Source organism: Mesoplodon bidens, assembly GCF_964165515.1.
Source record: "Mesoplodon bidens genome assembly, chromosome: 14".
NCBI classification, from domain to species: Eukaryota; Metazoa; Chordata; class Mammalia; order Artiodactyla; family Ziphiidae; genus Mesoplodon; species Mesoplodon bidens.
The window spans coordinates 28,646,849-28,663,453 of record NC_138170.1 but is presented as its reverse complement, the minus strand read 5'-3'; the positions used below and the strand labels follow the sequence as shown (position 1 = coordinate 28,663,453).

The 16,605-nt window shown below is 56.1% G+C and overlaps 1 protein-coding gene across 23 annotated transcripts in view; it reads left to right on the top strand.

Annotated features, from left to right (window-relative positions):
- The window catches only part of DYSF (dysferlin), a 228,089-nt gene that overhangs the window by 123,279 nt on the left and 88,205 nt on the right, over positions 1-16,605 (top strand). For all 23 annotated transcript variants that reach the window (XM_081254720.1, XM_081254713.1, XM_081254719.1 and 20 more), the window contains 2 exons: positions 8,376-8,469; positions 8,963-9,040. In XM_081254720.1, the coding sequence (XP_081110846.1) occupies positions 8,376-8,469; positions 8,963-9,040 (172 nt within the window). The remainder of the gene's footprint in view (positions 1-8,375; positions 8,470-8,962; positions 9,041-16,605) is intronic.

Below are 16,605 nucleotides of genomic sequence, written 5' to 3'. Positions count from 1 at the left end.
CCTCAGATCCCTGCTCAGGTGCTGAGTTCTGATGGGGAAGCAGGAGCTGGGAAGAGCCCTGCGGGGGTCCTGGGAGATCCTGGGCTCTACCAGCGAATTTCCCATGCATCCTGAAGGAAAACGTGAATCTCTGGGTCCCAGTTTTCTCACTTATCAGATGGAGGTGATGACAACGCCGCAAACATAACCACCTCCCCTTACAGAGCAGGGGATGGCAAACGATGGCCCACTGGCCAAGTCTGGCCCTCTGCCTTTTTGTGTAAACGGGGCTGTATCAGCACAGCCATGCTCACCCATGCACATCGTCTACGGCTGCTGTCTGCTGCTACTGCAGCTGAGTAGTTGCGACAGAGCCTATATGGCTGGCAAGGGTGAAGGTATTTACTCTCAGGCCCTTTGTGGATACAGTTTGTCAACTGTTCTAGAGCATATGCTGTGTGTCAGGCAGTGCCCTCTGCCCTGTTCATGTATTATCTCATTTAGGCCTCCCAATAATCCTGAGGTGGATTTTATTAGTGCTCCCATTTTACAGAGAAACAAACTGAGGCACAGAGAAAGCAAGTAGTAATTATTTTAGTGGAGTTTCCTTGGTTGAATATTGTGAAAAATCTTACGGATAATGGCTGGGTTGCACAGGTTTATAGCACTCTTCTCTACATTGTCATTTGTTATTTGGGTGTCCCAGCAGAGCCGATGGTGAAGAAGAGATCCTGGCAGGTCACCCGAGGCCTGCCTGTGCTGGTCGACGTTTAACAACTGGCTCTCCGGAAAAAAATCCAGAGAACAAATCCAGCTCTACTTGTAGCATTTGCTGATATGGTATAAATGTCTCTGCCATGGCCAGTTGCAAGGTCTCAATGTGAGATCACAGAATGTGGGGATGATAGGAGGAGATGGGCAATAGCACACCATTAACAGTGTTTATATAGTACTTCCACCTCACAGGTACTCTAGATGTAAATCACCTTGGGAGCAAGATAATGGTAAAAGGTAGTGGAAGAATTTGGAAGTGATGCGTTTGAATATGTATCATCACCTTTGTTTTAGAAATAATTTCTGAAGTTACAAATTTATATGATTTAAGTTTTACAGATGACTGTGTTTAACAAATGGCTGGCAAATGGCTGGAAATTTAATGGTCTCTCATGAGCCCTGAGAGCCAGCTCCGGCACCTGCTGCTCTCGGGGGTCCTCTGATCTTGTTTACATAAGGAAAGAGGTTGGGGCTCCCCATAGTCGCACCCTTCCTGTCAGCTCTGTCACCTGTGCTCTTTGGATCCATCAGACATAGGAATTGAGTCCTTCCTGTAGGGTGAGGAGGGTGGCCGGCCCCTGAAACCCATATGCTCGACTCCGCTGGGTCAGGGCATGCCCTGGTGGCCCCTGGATCTACCTCCGAGGCTCCATTTTTTTTCCTGACCGCCGTGAGTGTGGCTTCTGTGTTTCTGTCCCCCTCTTACTCAGCCCTGGGGAGCCCCGCTGCTCAGCCTGTGTCTTTCTGCTGCATCCACCTCTGCTCTGGTCTCCTCCGTGCCTCTGCTTTATAGATCCTGAACCAGACCTCTGGGCCCCGTGTGAGAGTGCCAGAGGCAGGAGGCATGTGTGTGACAGCCTGTGTGCAGAAAGAATCTCAGAAACGCCAGGGGTCTGCTGCTCGGTCTTGGATCCACTTTAGGTGGGTTGAGGAGTCCCCTTCACAGACTCCTTGTTTTCCCAGAACCTGCCCACCTCCTCCCTGTGTGGCGGCCAGGGTCCCGGGATGTCAGCCCTCAGCAGAAAAGGTGGACTTGGCCTCTGGCTCAGGGGACCCCTGGGGAGCCCTGGCATCTGAGAAGGAGAGTTCCTCACCCTCCTGAGCTCGGGCACCTCCAGGGAGCCGTGGCTGCCAGCGGGGCAACAGCGGGTTGGAGGCCCCCCAGTCCCCTTGGGCGAGCAGTAGGGTCCCTCCCACAGCTAGCCACAAGACCCAGTGCGTGGCCACAGACTGCGTGGCTGCCAGCCCCAGCCTGGGAGTCACATCGGCATGAGCTATGGAGGTAGGAATGTGACTGTGGGAAACTCAATGCCCCGAGCCTGGCCTGGGGCTGGGGAAGAGTGCGAGTGCGGAGTGGGGGTGAAGGGTGGGTGGGTGGAAACCAGGCCGTTAGCTACCCCTACAGCCTGATTCTGCTCAGGGCTCCAAGCGAGAGCAGGAGGCAGCCAGCACCCCCTGCTCCTGGCCTCGCCCTGCCCCGGCCTCGCCCCTCTAGCCAAGCCTTCCCTAAGCTCTGGGGGGGGGGCAGGCCTCCAGCGTGTCACTGCTGCCCCTGTTCCAGCACCCCTCTTCTTCCCCCTCCTCCAGGAAAACGTCCTGAATGGGACCTTCCAAGGGCCCACCCTGTTCCATTCCACCCCACAAATGGCCCCATCTGGGGTGTAAGTGAGCCCACGTCACTCTCTCTTTCTCTGGTGGCATCTGACCCTGAGCCCCATGAGGGTGGGAGGTTGCTGTCTGACGCACACTTTTCCTGTCCCTTTCCCTGGGACCTTAGGCCTGAGTGCTGTGCACATGCCTTAGGGCGGGGATGCTGGTGATTCATTTCATGCGATAAATCTTCTAAGATAAATCTACTAAGTGCCAGACACTGGGGTCAGGTGCAGGGGATAAGGGAACACCTATACACATGGAAAGATGGATGCAGGAGAGATGCTAGGAGAGGCTGGGTAAGGGCTGCTGATAAAGGCAGGGCAGTCAAGGAAGTGTCCAAGCCTCAGTGATGACTGAGTTGAGGGAAGAGCTCAAGGTAGCTTGTCTGGAGGGCATTCCAGGTGGTGATGACAGCCAGTGCAAAGGTCCTGTGGCAGAGGGATGGTGATGAATTCCAAACTTAAAGCCAGAGGGCAGGGATTAAGGCGGGGGAAGGTATTGTTCAGCATGAAACTGGTGAGATGAAAGAGTTAAACTGGCACCACTGAATGCTGATTATGTGCCAGGGACCTGTCAGGGGCTGTGGGTACGTTTCATTTAATTTCCACCTGTGGTTCTCAGCTGGGGACAATTTCTATCCCCCACCCCATCCCCCAAGGGGCATTTGACAATGTCTGGAGATATTTTTGGTGGTCACAACAGAGGGAGGGGGGCAGCTATGGACATCTAATGGGTAGAGGCCAGGGATGCTGCTAAACATCCAGCAATGCACAGGACAGCTCCCATAGCAAAGAGTTATGTAACCCCAGATGTCAACAGTGCCAGGGCTGAAAAACCCTGCATTTTCCTCAGTAGCCCATCGAGGTGAGTGTTACCACGATGGCCACTTTACAGTGAGGAATCTGAGTTTCAGGCTTCCCTGAGGCACCCCCAGCTACCCTCCTCCAACCCACACTGTGAGCTCCAGGCACTGCCCCCCACCCCCGCTTCCTGGCGCCTGACATGGAGCCCGATCCCCCGGGGACTGGCAGCCTGATGTTCTCTATGTCGGAGCTTCAGGGTCTGTAAGATGAATGAGTCGCCCTGATCGTCTACTCTATGCACATGCTGTGCAATGTCAGGGAGTTGCAGGCCACTCTTCTTCCATGCAGTCGTTAAGTGGCTTGGCCTCTGTGTGCCATAGTTTGCCCATCTGGAGGACAAAGGCAGTAACAGTCCCTGTTGTAAGGTGGTAAGGTGTCGGCAGGATTCTGCTGTGAGGATAGATGCTAAGGGCAGCATCTCTGCTGCACCTCCACTGACCCTCTCTTCTCCCCTCTGCCAACATCATCGCTTTCTCAGGGGATGCTTCTCTCAAGTAAGGCTCGGTCCAGAAAGTTCCTTTAGCCCCAAACAGTTCCCTCCAGAAAATAGGTGATTATGTGACAGGAGAGGGACCTACAGAGACTGGGGCTCAACTTGGATTTTTTTCCTTGATCAGTAAATATTTGCCGAGGGCTTCTGTGTGCCAGGCATCGTAGTGGGTGCTGGGGACACAGCAGTGCCCTCATGGAGCCAGAGAGACAATGAACAAAAAGGTTAATGTAGCAAATGTGTGGGGTAATATGTGCTCTGAGAAACAGTAAAGCTGAATAAGAGAGTAGACAGGGCTATCATGTGGGGTTGGGTTGTCTGGGGTGGGGTATGTGACCATGTGGATGTGAACATGATTTTTGACCTTTGGTCAGGGAAGGCCTCTCTGGGGAGGTAACATCTTATGTCTCCACAAGCAGCAATACCTATTTTCCAACTCGAATATGGGAAAGGCCTGGCACAAAGTACATGCTCAATAAACACAAGTGGCATGTCAGAGGGACAGGCTGACGGGAGGGAGATGCTTCCCAGAAGCTCCCAAATCAGCTTTTCATGAGACTTCATCGTTTGCTTTGAGAAAAATTCCCAAACGTGAGCCATGTATGTCCACGTGTGAAAGCCAAAAATATGCTTCAGAGTGGAAAAAGCATGGCATTGGATTATCTGTGTTAACGCACAGGCTGATCCCCTGACCTGGCGATGGGCTGGCCTTTGTCATCAACTCTCCCGAGAAAGGTGTGTGCTCATCCATTCATTCACTCATTCTCTAATTATTAATGGGGCACCCGCTGTGTGTGAGGGGTTCTGCTGGATGCTGGGTGCATGGGGGGAACCTCACAAAGCTGTCTGTGGGAGGGGCAGACAGTGAACAGGTATTTACAATGGAGGGTGCTATATGCAGTAAGGGGGGAAATCGGGGGCTCTGTGGGAGCACACGGGAGGTGTACCTAACTCATCCTTGCAGGGTGACCCTGAAGGTGAGACTGGATGTCTGAGGAAAAAGCCAGGGAAAAAGCAGGGCAGAGAGAACTACGTGCAGGAGGCCTGAGGGCGAGAAAGGGGACCCTGGGGGTTCAGCTGGTTTGAGTGTGGAAGCAGCAGGCTGTGGTGTTTGGGGGTGAGCATCCTGACTTCTGGAGACTCAACGCAGGGGCTGCCGCCGGGCTGGGAGAGGGGCCGGCCTCCGCTCTGCTCCTAAGGTCTGAAGGGGATGCGTGGAGAGCCCAAGTCCCCCCTGGGAGGGTCAGTGGGCCGGAGGATGTAAAGGCGCTGGCCTGCCGTGGGGGTGGAATTCTGCCCAGCCTGGGAACTTGGCTGACTGCAGGGCTGAGGCTCCTCTGGCGGGACTGAACTTACTGGGGACTCTAGGTGTGTGTGTCGTCCTGGTTCTCCCAGCTTCTTCCCAGCAACCCCTGTCTGTCTCCTTGAGCAGGGAGGGAAGGAGAGGTGGAGGCAGGGCCACGCAAGGGTGGTAGATGGGGGTGGGGGCGGACAGAAGCCCTGTGGACCAGGGGCAGCGGCTGTGGGCCCCTCCTCTGGAGACAGGGCAGCTGGAAGAGCCTCGGCAGCCCCTCAGCGCCGTTCCGAGGGAGCGCTGGTTCTGCCTCTGAAGGGTGTCGTTCTCCGTGCCAGGGCCTGCTGTGGGCCAGGACTGAGCCGGGCCTGAGGTACCTGGCCTCGGCCTTGTGGAAATCCCAGGGAGGGGGACACCTTTTTTCATCACAGGCAGGCGGCCCTGCCTTTGGACAGAGACCCAGAAAGCGCTGCCAAAGCCCCGGACGGAGGCCATTGGGTCGGACCGCTGCTGACAGGACGCGGCTGGGGGGGCCACCTGGAGGAGGTGTGCGCTGAGTGGGGATGTGCCCTGGAGGCAGCCCGCACGCGTGGAGGTCCCTGCAGGCGCCTGGTGGGAGAGAGGAATCACGGGGCCCATGGGAGCCGGAGGCGGCTTCCCTCCCCGCGCTCACCTCAGCGCCCTGCTTGCTGATGTGGGACATATGTGTGGCCAGGGTGAGGTGGAGGGGCTACCGAGCCTGCCCTCCCCCCGACCAAGGCGCACCGAGCTGCCTGCGCTAAGCCTCGTGGCACCTGGGGGCTGGCTGAACCCTGGTTCCAGCATCCTGACCTGCTTTCCTTGGCGTCCCTGTACCTCAGGCCTGGGGTGGCCTGCTGGGCCCCCAGCTCCGGCCCTACGTGTGGCCTCGTAGACCCTGCGGCCAGAGCTACTAGCTGCTGGGCTTGGTGTGGGTGGCGGCCGGGCCAGAGCTGTGAGGCTGGGCCCAGCGCCTCTCCTGGAGGGAACCCAGGATACCCGGGACCCATGCCTCCCGGGAGGGAAGATTGCAGATGCTGTGGCCTTTGGGTTCTCACCTGTCTGTAGTATGGCATCCCTCCCTGTTGTCCTGCTCTCCTGTGTGTGTGTATGTGTGTGTGCGTGTGTGTGCGTGCACGTGCTTGTGTGTACGTGTGTGTGTGCGTGTGTGTGTGTGGAGAGAGGTTGATTGCTTGATTGACTGATTTTGATTTCTGCCTAGGACTGTGACTTTACACTGAAATGTCCACTTCTCCAGCTCCTGGAATAATTTTTAACAAACATGGGGTATATGAATACCACCCCTGAGCACAATTAGTAACTTCATGGTTCATGACCTCCCCAGGTGGTGTGGTAACACAATATGTGATTTATCTTCCCAACAATCCCAGCAACTCTCTGAGATAGATACTGGAGAATTATCCCAAATGTATAGAGAGACTTGTGCAGAGAGGTTAAGCAACCTGCCCAAAGTCACACAGCTAGTAAATGGTAGGGCCAGAACTGGAGCCCAAGGAATCTGATTCTAGAGCTTGTGTTGAAATTGTGGCCAAAGGAAAGGCGGGGTGGGGGGGGGGAGTATGTGTGGTCACCGTATCTTCCTGTCAGAAAGGGGGGTTTCCTGTGCTAGGAGCCAGAGCCCACCCAGTTGTAGCTGGACCTCGGTGGGTCCCCTGGGAGAGCAGGTGAACATGTCTTTCCCCCGTCTATGTTTTATGGGCCCTTTTGTGGGAGGCAGCAGAGGATGACTGCCTACCTTTAGGTTGCATTTCCTTGTTGACCCCGAGTGACCAGGGCAGGCCTTCCCTGGGTGTCCTAAGATGAGCTGAGCTGCGGAGGCCAGCACTCTTGGCAGGAAACGGTAGGAGCTTGCATTGGGAGCAGGTGCGTGTCTGGGCCAGCTTTGGGGAGCGTGGCCTGCCCCATTGGATTTGGGGGAAGTAAGCCCTGGTGTTGGAGGGGGAAGGTGGAGCAGGTCACTGGGGGTCTGACCAGGACCCTTCAGGTGGCGAGAGCCATGGAGCTGAAGGCCGGGAGCTGAGTGCTGAGTGTGGGTAATACAGCTGATTCTGGTCCTGGGTGCAGGTGGATCGGAAGCCAGTGGACGGGCACCCAGGGAGGCTTCTTGGACTGGAGGTCTGGGGCTAGGCCCTGAGGGTGGGCACGGTTTGGGGAGGAGGAGCACCTAGGTGGCCGTACATCTTGGGGGGTGGGGCGACGATGTAGCTGCAGGGCCTGGGGAGAGGTCGAGACTCCTGGGGAATGGCTGCCTCCAGGTGGAGGGCAGGGTGGCCTTGGGAAGTGGCTGCTCTGGGTGGGCCTGGGCGGGGTGAAAATGCCACGGGAGGGGAGGCCGGGGTTTTCTTTCAAGGGTTTGCATGCTTGTGTGTTGGGAAGAGGGACTGGCGAGGGACTGGGGCAGGTGACAGTGTGGGAATGGGGGGAGGGCTTGCAGAGGAAGCGGGCAGTCCCTCTGATGGGCTTCAGCCGTGGGAGGCTGGTGGAGCTCATATCACAGAAAGCCAGGTCTGGAAGGATGGGCCGCTGTGTGACGGATACATTTTCAATTTTTGTGGGGGCCTTGGTCCCCGCTGGGGCTCATCCCTGATGAGGGGCTGCGGTGTGGCAGAGGTGGTGGGGGAGGGAAGCAGTGCACCAAGGAGGCGGGCATCTGGTCCAAGGAGGCTGGTTTATGGCCCAGTGGTTAGAGCCCAGCGCTAACAAGGGCAGGGTTTACACACAGCTTCTGAGGCCAAGTGTAGACCCACCCTGCCTCTGCTCCTGTTCCCTGTCCTCAGGCTGAGGCCTCCTCTGACCGTCAGCACAGTGGGAGCTGATGAGAGACAGTAGAGGATGCAGTGCAGCTTCTCCCCAGAACTGGGCACCCAGCTAAGTGCCTGTGTGTCCCTGGCACCAGCACCGTGTCCAGACATGTCTTGGGTGGACAGAGATGCTAGACAGGGCCCTCCAGCCTCGGGCTCCCCTTAACTCATCACTGGGCAGATCCCCACTGGATTCCCTCTCAGAGAGCCCCTTCGAGTCCATCCTTCTATCAAACTCTAACCTCTTAGTCTGGAACAACTCAAAATCCCATTCTGGCTTGTCTGGTCTCCACTAGAGAGGGAGAATTTCCCTGTGGACTTAACACTGGGGTCTGGGGAGGCGCTGCCTCGGAGTGAAATCAGAGCTTTGGGCAGGCGAGGAGCCTTGTCTAAAGGACCCTGGGGACCTGATCCAAACCAGTCTCCCTGCCACCCCCAGGCTCTGGGGTCAGAGTCTGTGGTGACCAGCTCTCCATCTCCAGGGCGGCGTGGTGGACGACAGGAGTGAAGATTCCAAGTCTGTCTCCACCTTGAGCTTTGGCGTGAACACACCCACGATTTCCTGCATCTTTGACTGTAAGTGACATTTGGAGGTGTCTACCGGGGTGACACGGATGAATGTAGCCTGACGTTCCTGTTTGTGTGGGTTACACGGTCAGGTGTATACGTGGGGGCTGAGGAGGACTGAGTCTGGGTGTTTTGTTAGTGGGTCAGTGTCTCTTGGTTTGTGTGTGTGTGTGAACTCTAAGCCTGAAATCCAGCATTCAAGGCGCTGTGCATTCTCACTGCCCCCATCATCTGTGACCCCCCCACTCCTTCCCCCTCCTCTGCCACCTCCCCAGCTGTCACCAGGCCCAAGGACACATCACTTGGGGGTCCACCTTTGGGCTGTGGTCTGCTCTCCTTGTCTTGAGAGCAGCTAACTCCAGCAGAGCGTACACGTGTCGTTTCTACCATCCAGCCCCCCTGTCCACTGCCCCTTCTAGGGACACCCTCTGTCGTCCCCTCTAGCCCCAGATCTTGGTCACCCCCAGCCCCTCACTTGGCATCTGTTTCTTCCTCGGTGCAGACGGGAACCGCTACCATCTACGCTGCTACATGTACCAGGCCCGGGATCTGCCTGCGATGGACAAGGACTCCTTTTCTGGTAGGTGGGAGGAGGGAGGAGAGCCAGGGACCAGGGACTGAGAGCTGGGAACAGAGTCAGCGGGCCTTCAGACCACAGGGAACGTGGCCCAGGCTTCTCCTATGGGGGGTCGGGGGGTGCTGTGTGTGTTGGGTTTGTGGAGGCGAGGGCTGCTGTCAGGTTGCTGTGTCCTCCTGGTTGTCAGGTGGCCTGCTTGACCCCTCTGCAGGTTTTCGTTTTACTGACCATCCCCTCCTCCTGAAAGCCCCTCTGGCCTTGGCCCCTGGGACAGCCCTCTCTCCTGGTCTCCTGCAGCTTCCTGCTGCCCTACCTGCTTCTACTGAGCTACTGCCCTCTAAGGCTGATGCTTCTGAGAGTTCTGTGTGTGTTCTCTTCTCTGGGCACTGGGGTCCCCCAGGCAGCCCAGTAGCCACTCCTGTTGGGGAAGCTTCCAGGTCTTTAGTTCCTTTATGTCCAGCCACATTTTCGATGTCTCCCCCGGAAGCCTCAGAGGCACCTCAGTTCATCCTGTCCAAGCTGAACTCCTTGGGACCCCTCCCCCAGATCCAGGCCCCCCTTTACTTCCCACCTTGGTCTTTGTATCATATCAAAGCGCTTCTACCACCCATCAGGTTGGTAACCGTCAGGTGCCCAGTTCTGTTGATTCTGGCTCCTGAATCGGTCTCGGAGATTGTTCCCTCCTATTCCGCATCGTGGCTGCCGTCTCACACTGGCCTTGCCCCTTTTATCTGAATGCTCCAGTCATCTCCTGGCCTCCCTGTGACCTTCCACACAACCCCAGACACAGCTGGTCATGTCACTCCCCTGATTTCAGACATAGACACTAACAGGTAAATCCCCAACTCTTTAGCCTGGCAGACAACTCCTTCGTGATCTGACCCCTTTGGACCTCACCAGTTTCATCTTTCCCTAATTCCCCTCTATCTGCTAGCTCTGGCTGCACCAACTTTTGTCAACCTTTGTCTAGTTCTTCCACATTTCTGGCCTTTGTGATCAGTGCCTAGAATGCCTTCCCTTCCCTATTTTTAATCCAGTGAACTCCTACTCATCCTTCAAGACCCAGCCCAGGTGCCCTCTGACTCTTCCCCAAGCTGAGCTGTTTGTTGCTTCCTCAGCACCTGGCCAGGACCTCACCAGCACCTCTCTCAGAGTCCTTACCCACTGCATAGATCAATTGCCATCTACCTCTGTCATATTCTTCCCACCATGACTCTGAGCTCCTCCAGGAAGGGACCTTGACTCACCCTTGAACCTGCAGCAGGTTCTAAAGAACTAACACTTACTAAGATATCTAAAGAACTAGCACTTACTAAGTGCTCACTATCAGCCTAGGCGCTTTGCTGACGTTTTTTTCATGTACCCCTTACAACTCTCCTATGCAGCAGGCATTTAACATCCCCATTTTACAGATGAAGAAACTAGATTGCTTGAGTTAAAATAGCTGACAAGTGATGTACCCCACTCCAAGTACTTGCTACTTACTTGAGTAGATCTGAGTTCTTCCATGAGGGTGACCTCTTGTTCACAGAGTGGCACTCAGCTCACGGCCAGGCACCCGTCCTCCTTTCTGGACCCTGCTCCGCCCCGACCTGGGGACCACTCTGGTTCCTCCCCAGCAGCTGTGCTTCCTCGTGTTCCTCTCCTCTCAGTGACCTTTTCTCTAGCCCCACGCAGCCAGGCTCAGGGTGGATGGAGCAACAAGCACATGGGGATTGGCAGGTGGCGGGGGTGCGGTGGCTGTGGGAGTGTGGGGGAGACCTCTGCAGCTGCAACTTCCTGGGAACCTTGGCCAAGATGCTTTCTGACAATCAGCACCTACCCCAAGGAGAAGAGAAGTGACCTAATTCACAGTCTTGCTTCCTCTTCCTTCGGGGGAGAGTGTGAGAGGTCGGGGTGCAGGCAGCAGGTTTGTGTGTGGGGGGTGGGTAAGTGGGGTTCAGGTCGAGGGCCCCTTGTCCTCCACTGGCCGGGCTGGGGGTGGACCCTGCAGGGAGGGAGCTCCTCCCGGGGACCCGCACCTCTGGGGACGGCAGGCAGGGTCAGCCTGGTACCGGGGCCGCAGGAGACGTCACACTTTCCATCCTAGCTCCACCCCCTCCCCCAAATAAACATCCCTTGAGCTTTGAGGGCACTGCCCAGGGCTTCCTCAGAGGCCGCTGGCTTCTGAATGAAAGGCCTGATTGAGCGGCTGCTGGAAAGGAAAACAGCAGCCAACACGGGTGAACCTATAAAACCCAGAGTGTTTATTTTCACTCCCAAACCCTAAACCAAAGCAGTTTCTCCCCTGGAACTGACCCTGGGGTGGCTGGAGGCTGTGCGTGGCCACTGGCTGGCATTTCTCAGAGGAAACTCCTGTGTGAATCAGGAATGTCTGGGGTCTGGGGAGGGTCCGGCACAGAGTCTGTCACTGGTGTCATCTTCCAGCCTGCTTGCTGGCGTCTGCAGCCGAGAGGGCTCTCCTTGGGAAGCCCTCTGGCCTTGCTGCCCTGGGCTTTTCCCCAGCGGGGCTCCCATGACCCTGTGCTGTGCCCTCTGCTAGTCCCTTGTGTGGTGGGCCTCGGGGCTGCCACAAGGCCAGTGCTCCGTATATTTCTTCTCCTTGGCTGAAGGTGTGGGGACACAGAGGAATCGTCCAGGAAACACTTGTTGAATAACACTGAACTCGGTCGGGGAGGGAGGCTTGTGGAGACACTGCCACCCAGGCTGCCTGAGGATTTTGCCTTGGGTGGAATTTGAGTGGAGGGCCGGCATCAATTCTCTGGACCACTGGAAGGGCGCGTGTGGCCTGTGCTTGTGTGCTTATGAGTGTGTGTGGCCAGCATAGTGATTAGGTATAAAAAATGTGAAATGATGCTTAATTCAAATGACTTCTCTTACGTTGGGATACGGTTGCCACTGCTGGGTGAGCATCTGGAGTACAAACTGGATCTACTTTGAACAGAAAAGATAGGACTCCAGAGGACTTAGAAATCACTTGTCCTCAATGCTGTACCTACTGGGCAGCATTGTGGCTCTGAACAGCGGTCAGAGCTGAGTTGCTCTTCCCTGTAGACTGATATTTCTCAAAGGGGATCGGGGAGTGCGCTGTCTTCTTTGCCCTGTTATACTCCAGGGAATTCTGCTTTGCCTCGACCCCCAGCCGGCGACCACCGGTGTGGTTTGAGGGAGCCATAAGCTCTGCTTACAGAGCTGCCGCCAGGAGGGAGGACCCTTGGGCAGCTCACACTCCAGGGCATGGCCCTTAGCTTGAGGCACCCAGAAACTCCTCTTTGAGAGTCTCATGGGTCAGTGGGCTCAGGGGCCCCACTTGGTTAACGAAGAAGATGAGAGAAAGCTAGTAGATCAGATGCCAAGTTATTCATTTATGGGGGTAGAGTGTCTGCCAAGAAAGCAGAAGGTCCTGTGCCCTCTTTGCCGGCCTCATGGTTCCAGGGAGGTCAAAGCTGTGTGCTAGTTGGGTGGTCCTGAGGGGCGTTGCTGCCAGGCCAGGCCACAGTGAGGTCTGGTGAACCATGGTTGCCCCACAGCTGAAGTCACCTCTGTGGGGACCAGTGCTTTTGTCTCCCCCAGATCCAGACTCTGGCTCGGGTGGGGCTGGGGAGCCCTTGCTTGTGGGCTTCCTCTGTCTGGACTCCAGTCAGAGCCCATCCCCTCTCCTGAAGCACAGCTTTCTGTTAAGGTTGGCTCTGGCTGGGGGAATTCTCCCGATGAGCTTAAGAAGCTGTTTTCCAGGGTGTGCTGGAGGCTTGTGAAATGCTCCACTTAAAAAGGGTTCCTGAGCGAGAGAGACTGGGAAACACTGCACACTTAGCGATTTACAAATCATGGTGGCATTGAAGGCTGGGGTGGCTACAGGAAAGGAGCCTGTTGAACGTGTTTCAGCGTTCCTTCATTCCCCCGAGAACTCGCCTTGCGAAGAGCACATTTTGGGGAACACTGATGGACAGGATTCAACCCAACTCACTCAGCACGAATCCAGGACCGTTTGTGATCTGCCCGCCTGCGTCCTCCTCCCTGGGGCCTGGGGTGCTCCCTTCCTCCCCTCAGACAGACTTGCTGTTCCCTGAGTGCTCTTTGGTGCTTTTGCCAGTGCTGTGCTGGGTGCCTGGCCGCCCCCTTCTCTTCGGTCCACCTTGGTTACCTCCTTATTCTTGAGACTTGGGGTAGGAGACCGCCTTTGGGGGTACTGACTTGACGCCACCAGACTCCAGGGCGTACCCCCACCCCTAGCGCCTTGAACACTCTGCTGTAAAGCTGCACATCACTTTGTATTGTAACTGATGTTTAGTTACCACTTCCGAGCAGCAGTCATGATCTTAAGAGCCCGGCCTGTGTCTCGGACACCTTCATATTCAGAGCCCTGGGCTTACCTACCATATGCGGGTCAGTCAATAACTGTATGTTGGATGAATGACGGATTGCAGATAATGCTGGAGTGAACATCTTTGTTCATATAGCTTTTTGGTTAATTTGGATGATTCCCAGAAATAGGGGAAACAGGGTGTAAACAGTTTTATGTTTTTCAGGGCATACTGACTGATTGCTTTTCTAAAGGGTTGCTGAATTTCTTCCAGCCATATAGGAGAGTACCTATTTCGTCAAATAGTTGCCAACACTGGGTTTTATAAATCTAAACAAATTTTCTTAATTTTATAGGAAAAATACTGCTGTATTGCAGTTTTTCTCTGCATTGCCTTGATTACTGGCGGTCTACTCCACCCTGTCTTAAGGGCCCTTCTCCTGCGTTCGTGGCAGGTAGAAGGAGCCCTGAGAGTCAGGGAGTCTGGTCCCAGGCACCTGTGAGTAGGGGCCAGTGACTTGTCTTTCTGGGGCAAAGCTTCCTCTTCTGACGAGGGGTATGATGGCACCTGCCCTGTGGTCTGAGCAGTTGGAGGGAGGGCCCATGAGGGAAGCTTAGTGTATTGTGACTGCAGAAGGGTCCTCCTTGGAGCTCCGGGAAGGTCTGAACAGCAGAGATCAGGCACAGGGCTGCAGGTCCAGCAGTCACCTGCCTGGGGCCTCCTGTGGTGATGGAGTCCAGTAGAAGCCTTGTGTGTTCTTGGCTGGAGCTCCCAGGGCAGCCTGTGGTCCTCACAGAGCTCCGATCCAGCTTCAGCGCCGGGGGTGCTCCGTGTGGCTTGGCAGGTGAGGCCACAGGGCTGATGCTGGCCCTCCCCTACCCGAGTGGCTCTGGGAAGAGCTGGCCTCTCCCCTCCCCTCCACCTCTCCTTGGGATCTGCCTCTCCATCCTCCTGGCTTTCCTGGAAGAGGCTTGTGTCTGTGTGTGTCTGTGCGTCCGTTCATCTGACCACCTTGCTTCAGCAACACCCCACCCCCCTTGTTTCTCTTTTTTTGAGGGGCTGGGCCTTGTGTGGGGAGAGGCCAGGCCCCAGCACACAGTAGCCCAGTGTCTGAGGCCCCAGGCCTCCAGGCCTGCTCCTTACAATGCCTTTGTTGTGTGTTTTCCCCCCCGCCCCGGGCGGGCGGGGCGAGCGTGTGGGTCTGGGTGATTTTTGTTTGAAAGCCACCCCCTCCCTTCCCCCCAGTGCTGAGCTCATTGCCTGCGCTGATGGGGCTGCTGGAAGGAGTCGCCTGCTCGGGGGCCAGCGTGGGGGGCGCTGCCAACACCAATACAGCGTGCATGGCCGCCACAATGTGCAATTGTGATCTTTGTGTAAACGCGGTCGGTCTGGGGCCCGCGCGCTTATAAAAATAAAGCCTTGGGAAGCACAGGGGGCGGGAACAAAAGGGGCTTTTTTGCTGGCTCTCGAATATGGTTTTATTTATCGGAACGCGCCCTCTTTTTCTTACTGGAACCAGGGAGAGGTTCTCTGCCGAGCTTGGAGCTGATGGTATCACAGCCAGACGGTTTCATTAAATGCACAGACGCCGCTGGGCCCTGCCAGGGCCAGGAAGGGAACGGCTTGGGCCAGCCCTGCCAGGCTGGTGCATGGGAAAGGAGAGCCCCATGCCAGGGAGGCTCCCACCAGGTGGGCGTGGCAAGATGTGGTGGGCATGTCCCCCCTGCCCCTTCGTCTGCCAAGGGCCTCCCATTGCCCTCTTCTACCTGCAGAATCAGGTTCAAAACCGATTTCCTACAGGAAGCCCTCCCGGATTGACCCCAGTTTGTTTTTGTGCCTGAAGGCTGGCAAGCTGGTCCTAGCCTGGTGGCTGCCTCCTGTTAGGCAAACCCAGCGTTGTTCAGCCAGTGAGTGCCCGTAGCTTCTGTTTCCTAACGTGGATCCCCCCCCCACACCTCGCCCTTAAAACGAGCCCTTTGAGGGCTGAATCCTGGACCCTGTCCCCCACCCCATCCCTTGACGGAAGTCCTCCTGTTGCCCACTCCAACTTTCCCACCTCTTTGATAGTCACTCTCTGCCACCTCCTGTGCAGTGGCTGTGGCATGCCACTTGGACTCTTGATGGCCAGGGAGAGACTGGCTGGGGAGAGACTGGCCTGCTTCCCTCCCCTCTGTGGGGAAGAGCTATCTCCCCATCTCAGCCCCAGGGCTGCAGTTGGACACCCCGGCTCTAGATGTCTGGTGCTGAGGCCCTCTTGAGTCACATGGGGGCTGCCCTGGAGGGTGCAGCGGATGCACGGTGCTACAGGATGGAGAAGCTGCCAAGGGTATAGGGCATGTGATAGAGCATTTGGGCTCAGCCCTGCCAGACATCTAGCATCCAGCTGCCAGCCTCCTGCATCCCCAGACTTCCCTGTCCACTTGTCCTCAGCATCTGGCACGTCGAGTCTTACAAAATGGCAGCAAACTGGACCCTGCCCCCTAATGAGAGAAGTTGGAGGAGCCCCCTCCTCCAAGCCCTTTGCTCCTGTCCCAAATTACATGCACTCAGTGCCATGGGACTTTCTCTGGCATTGGTTTCCAAGTGTAGTCCTGAAAGGCAGCATCAGCAACACCTGGGAACTTGTTAGAAATGTCGATTCTCAGGCCCCACCCCAGACCTGATGAAGGAGTCTCTGAGGGTGGGACCCAGCAGTCTCTGCCAGCCTTCCAGACCATTCTGCTTCATGCTCACATTTGAGAACCACTGCCCTAGAATCTTCTCTAGTGATGCTTTGGGACCAGGCGGAGGGAATGCCTCCTGGGTGGGTCCCAGGCTAGCATGGCTGGGGCCGATAGGCTGGAAAGTAGTTTGGGGGTGTCAGGGAGCTGCAGAGATCTTAGGGTTCCCCTCACGCCCCCCACCGCTCAATAGCCCTTGAATCCCTTTGTTTCTCTCTAGTGCCCCCAGCCATCTAAGCCACCACCCTCCCTGCCTGAACCCTTGCAGTAGTTTCATAACTGGTCTCCCTGCACCCACTTCTGCCCCCTCCAGTCTCTTCTCCAGGTGGCAGCCAGAGCGAGCTTGCTGAAGTGCAGACGCAGCCATGCCAGATCGCTCTCTCACACGCCACTGCACCTCATATGTGTTCTTCAAAGCATGATCAAAATTGTAATTTTATGTACGTTTGTATAGATTATCGTTTTGCTCCAAATGTATCCTCAGCCCCTAGCACCTAGCCCCTGGCCTGTCGTGCAGAAGGCACTCAGTCAGTAAGTGCTTGTT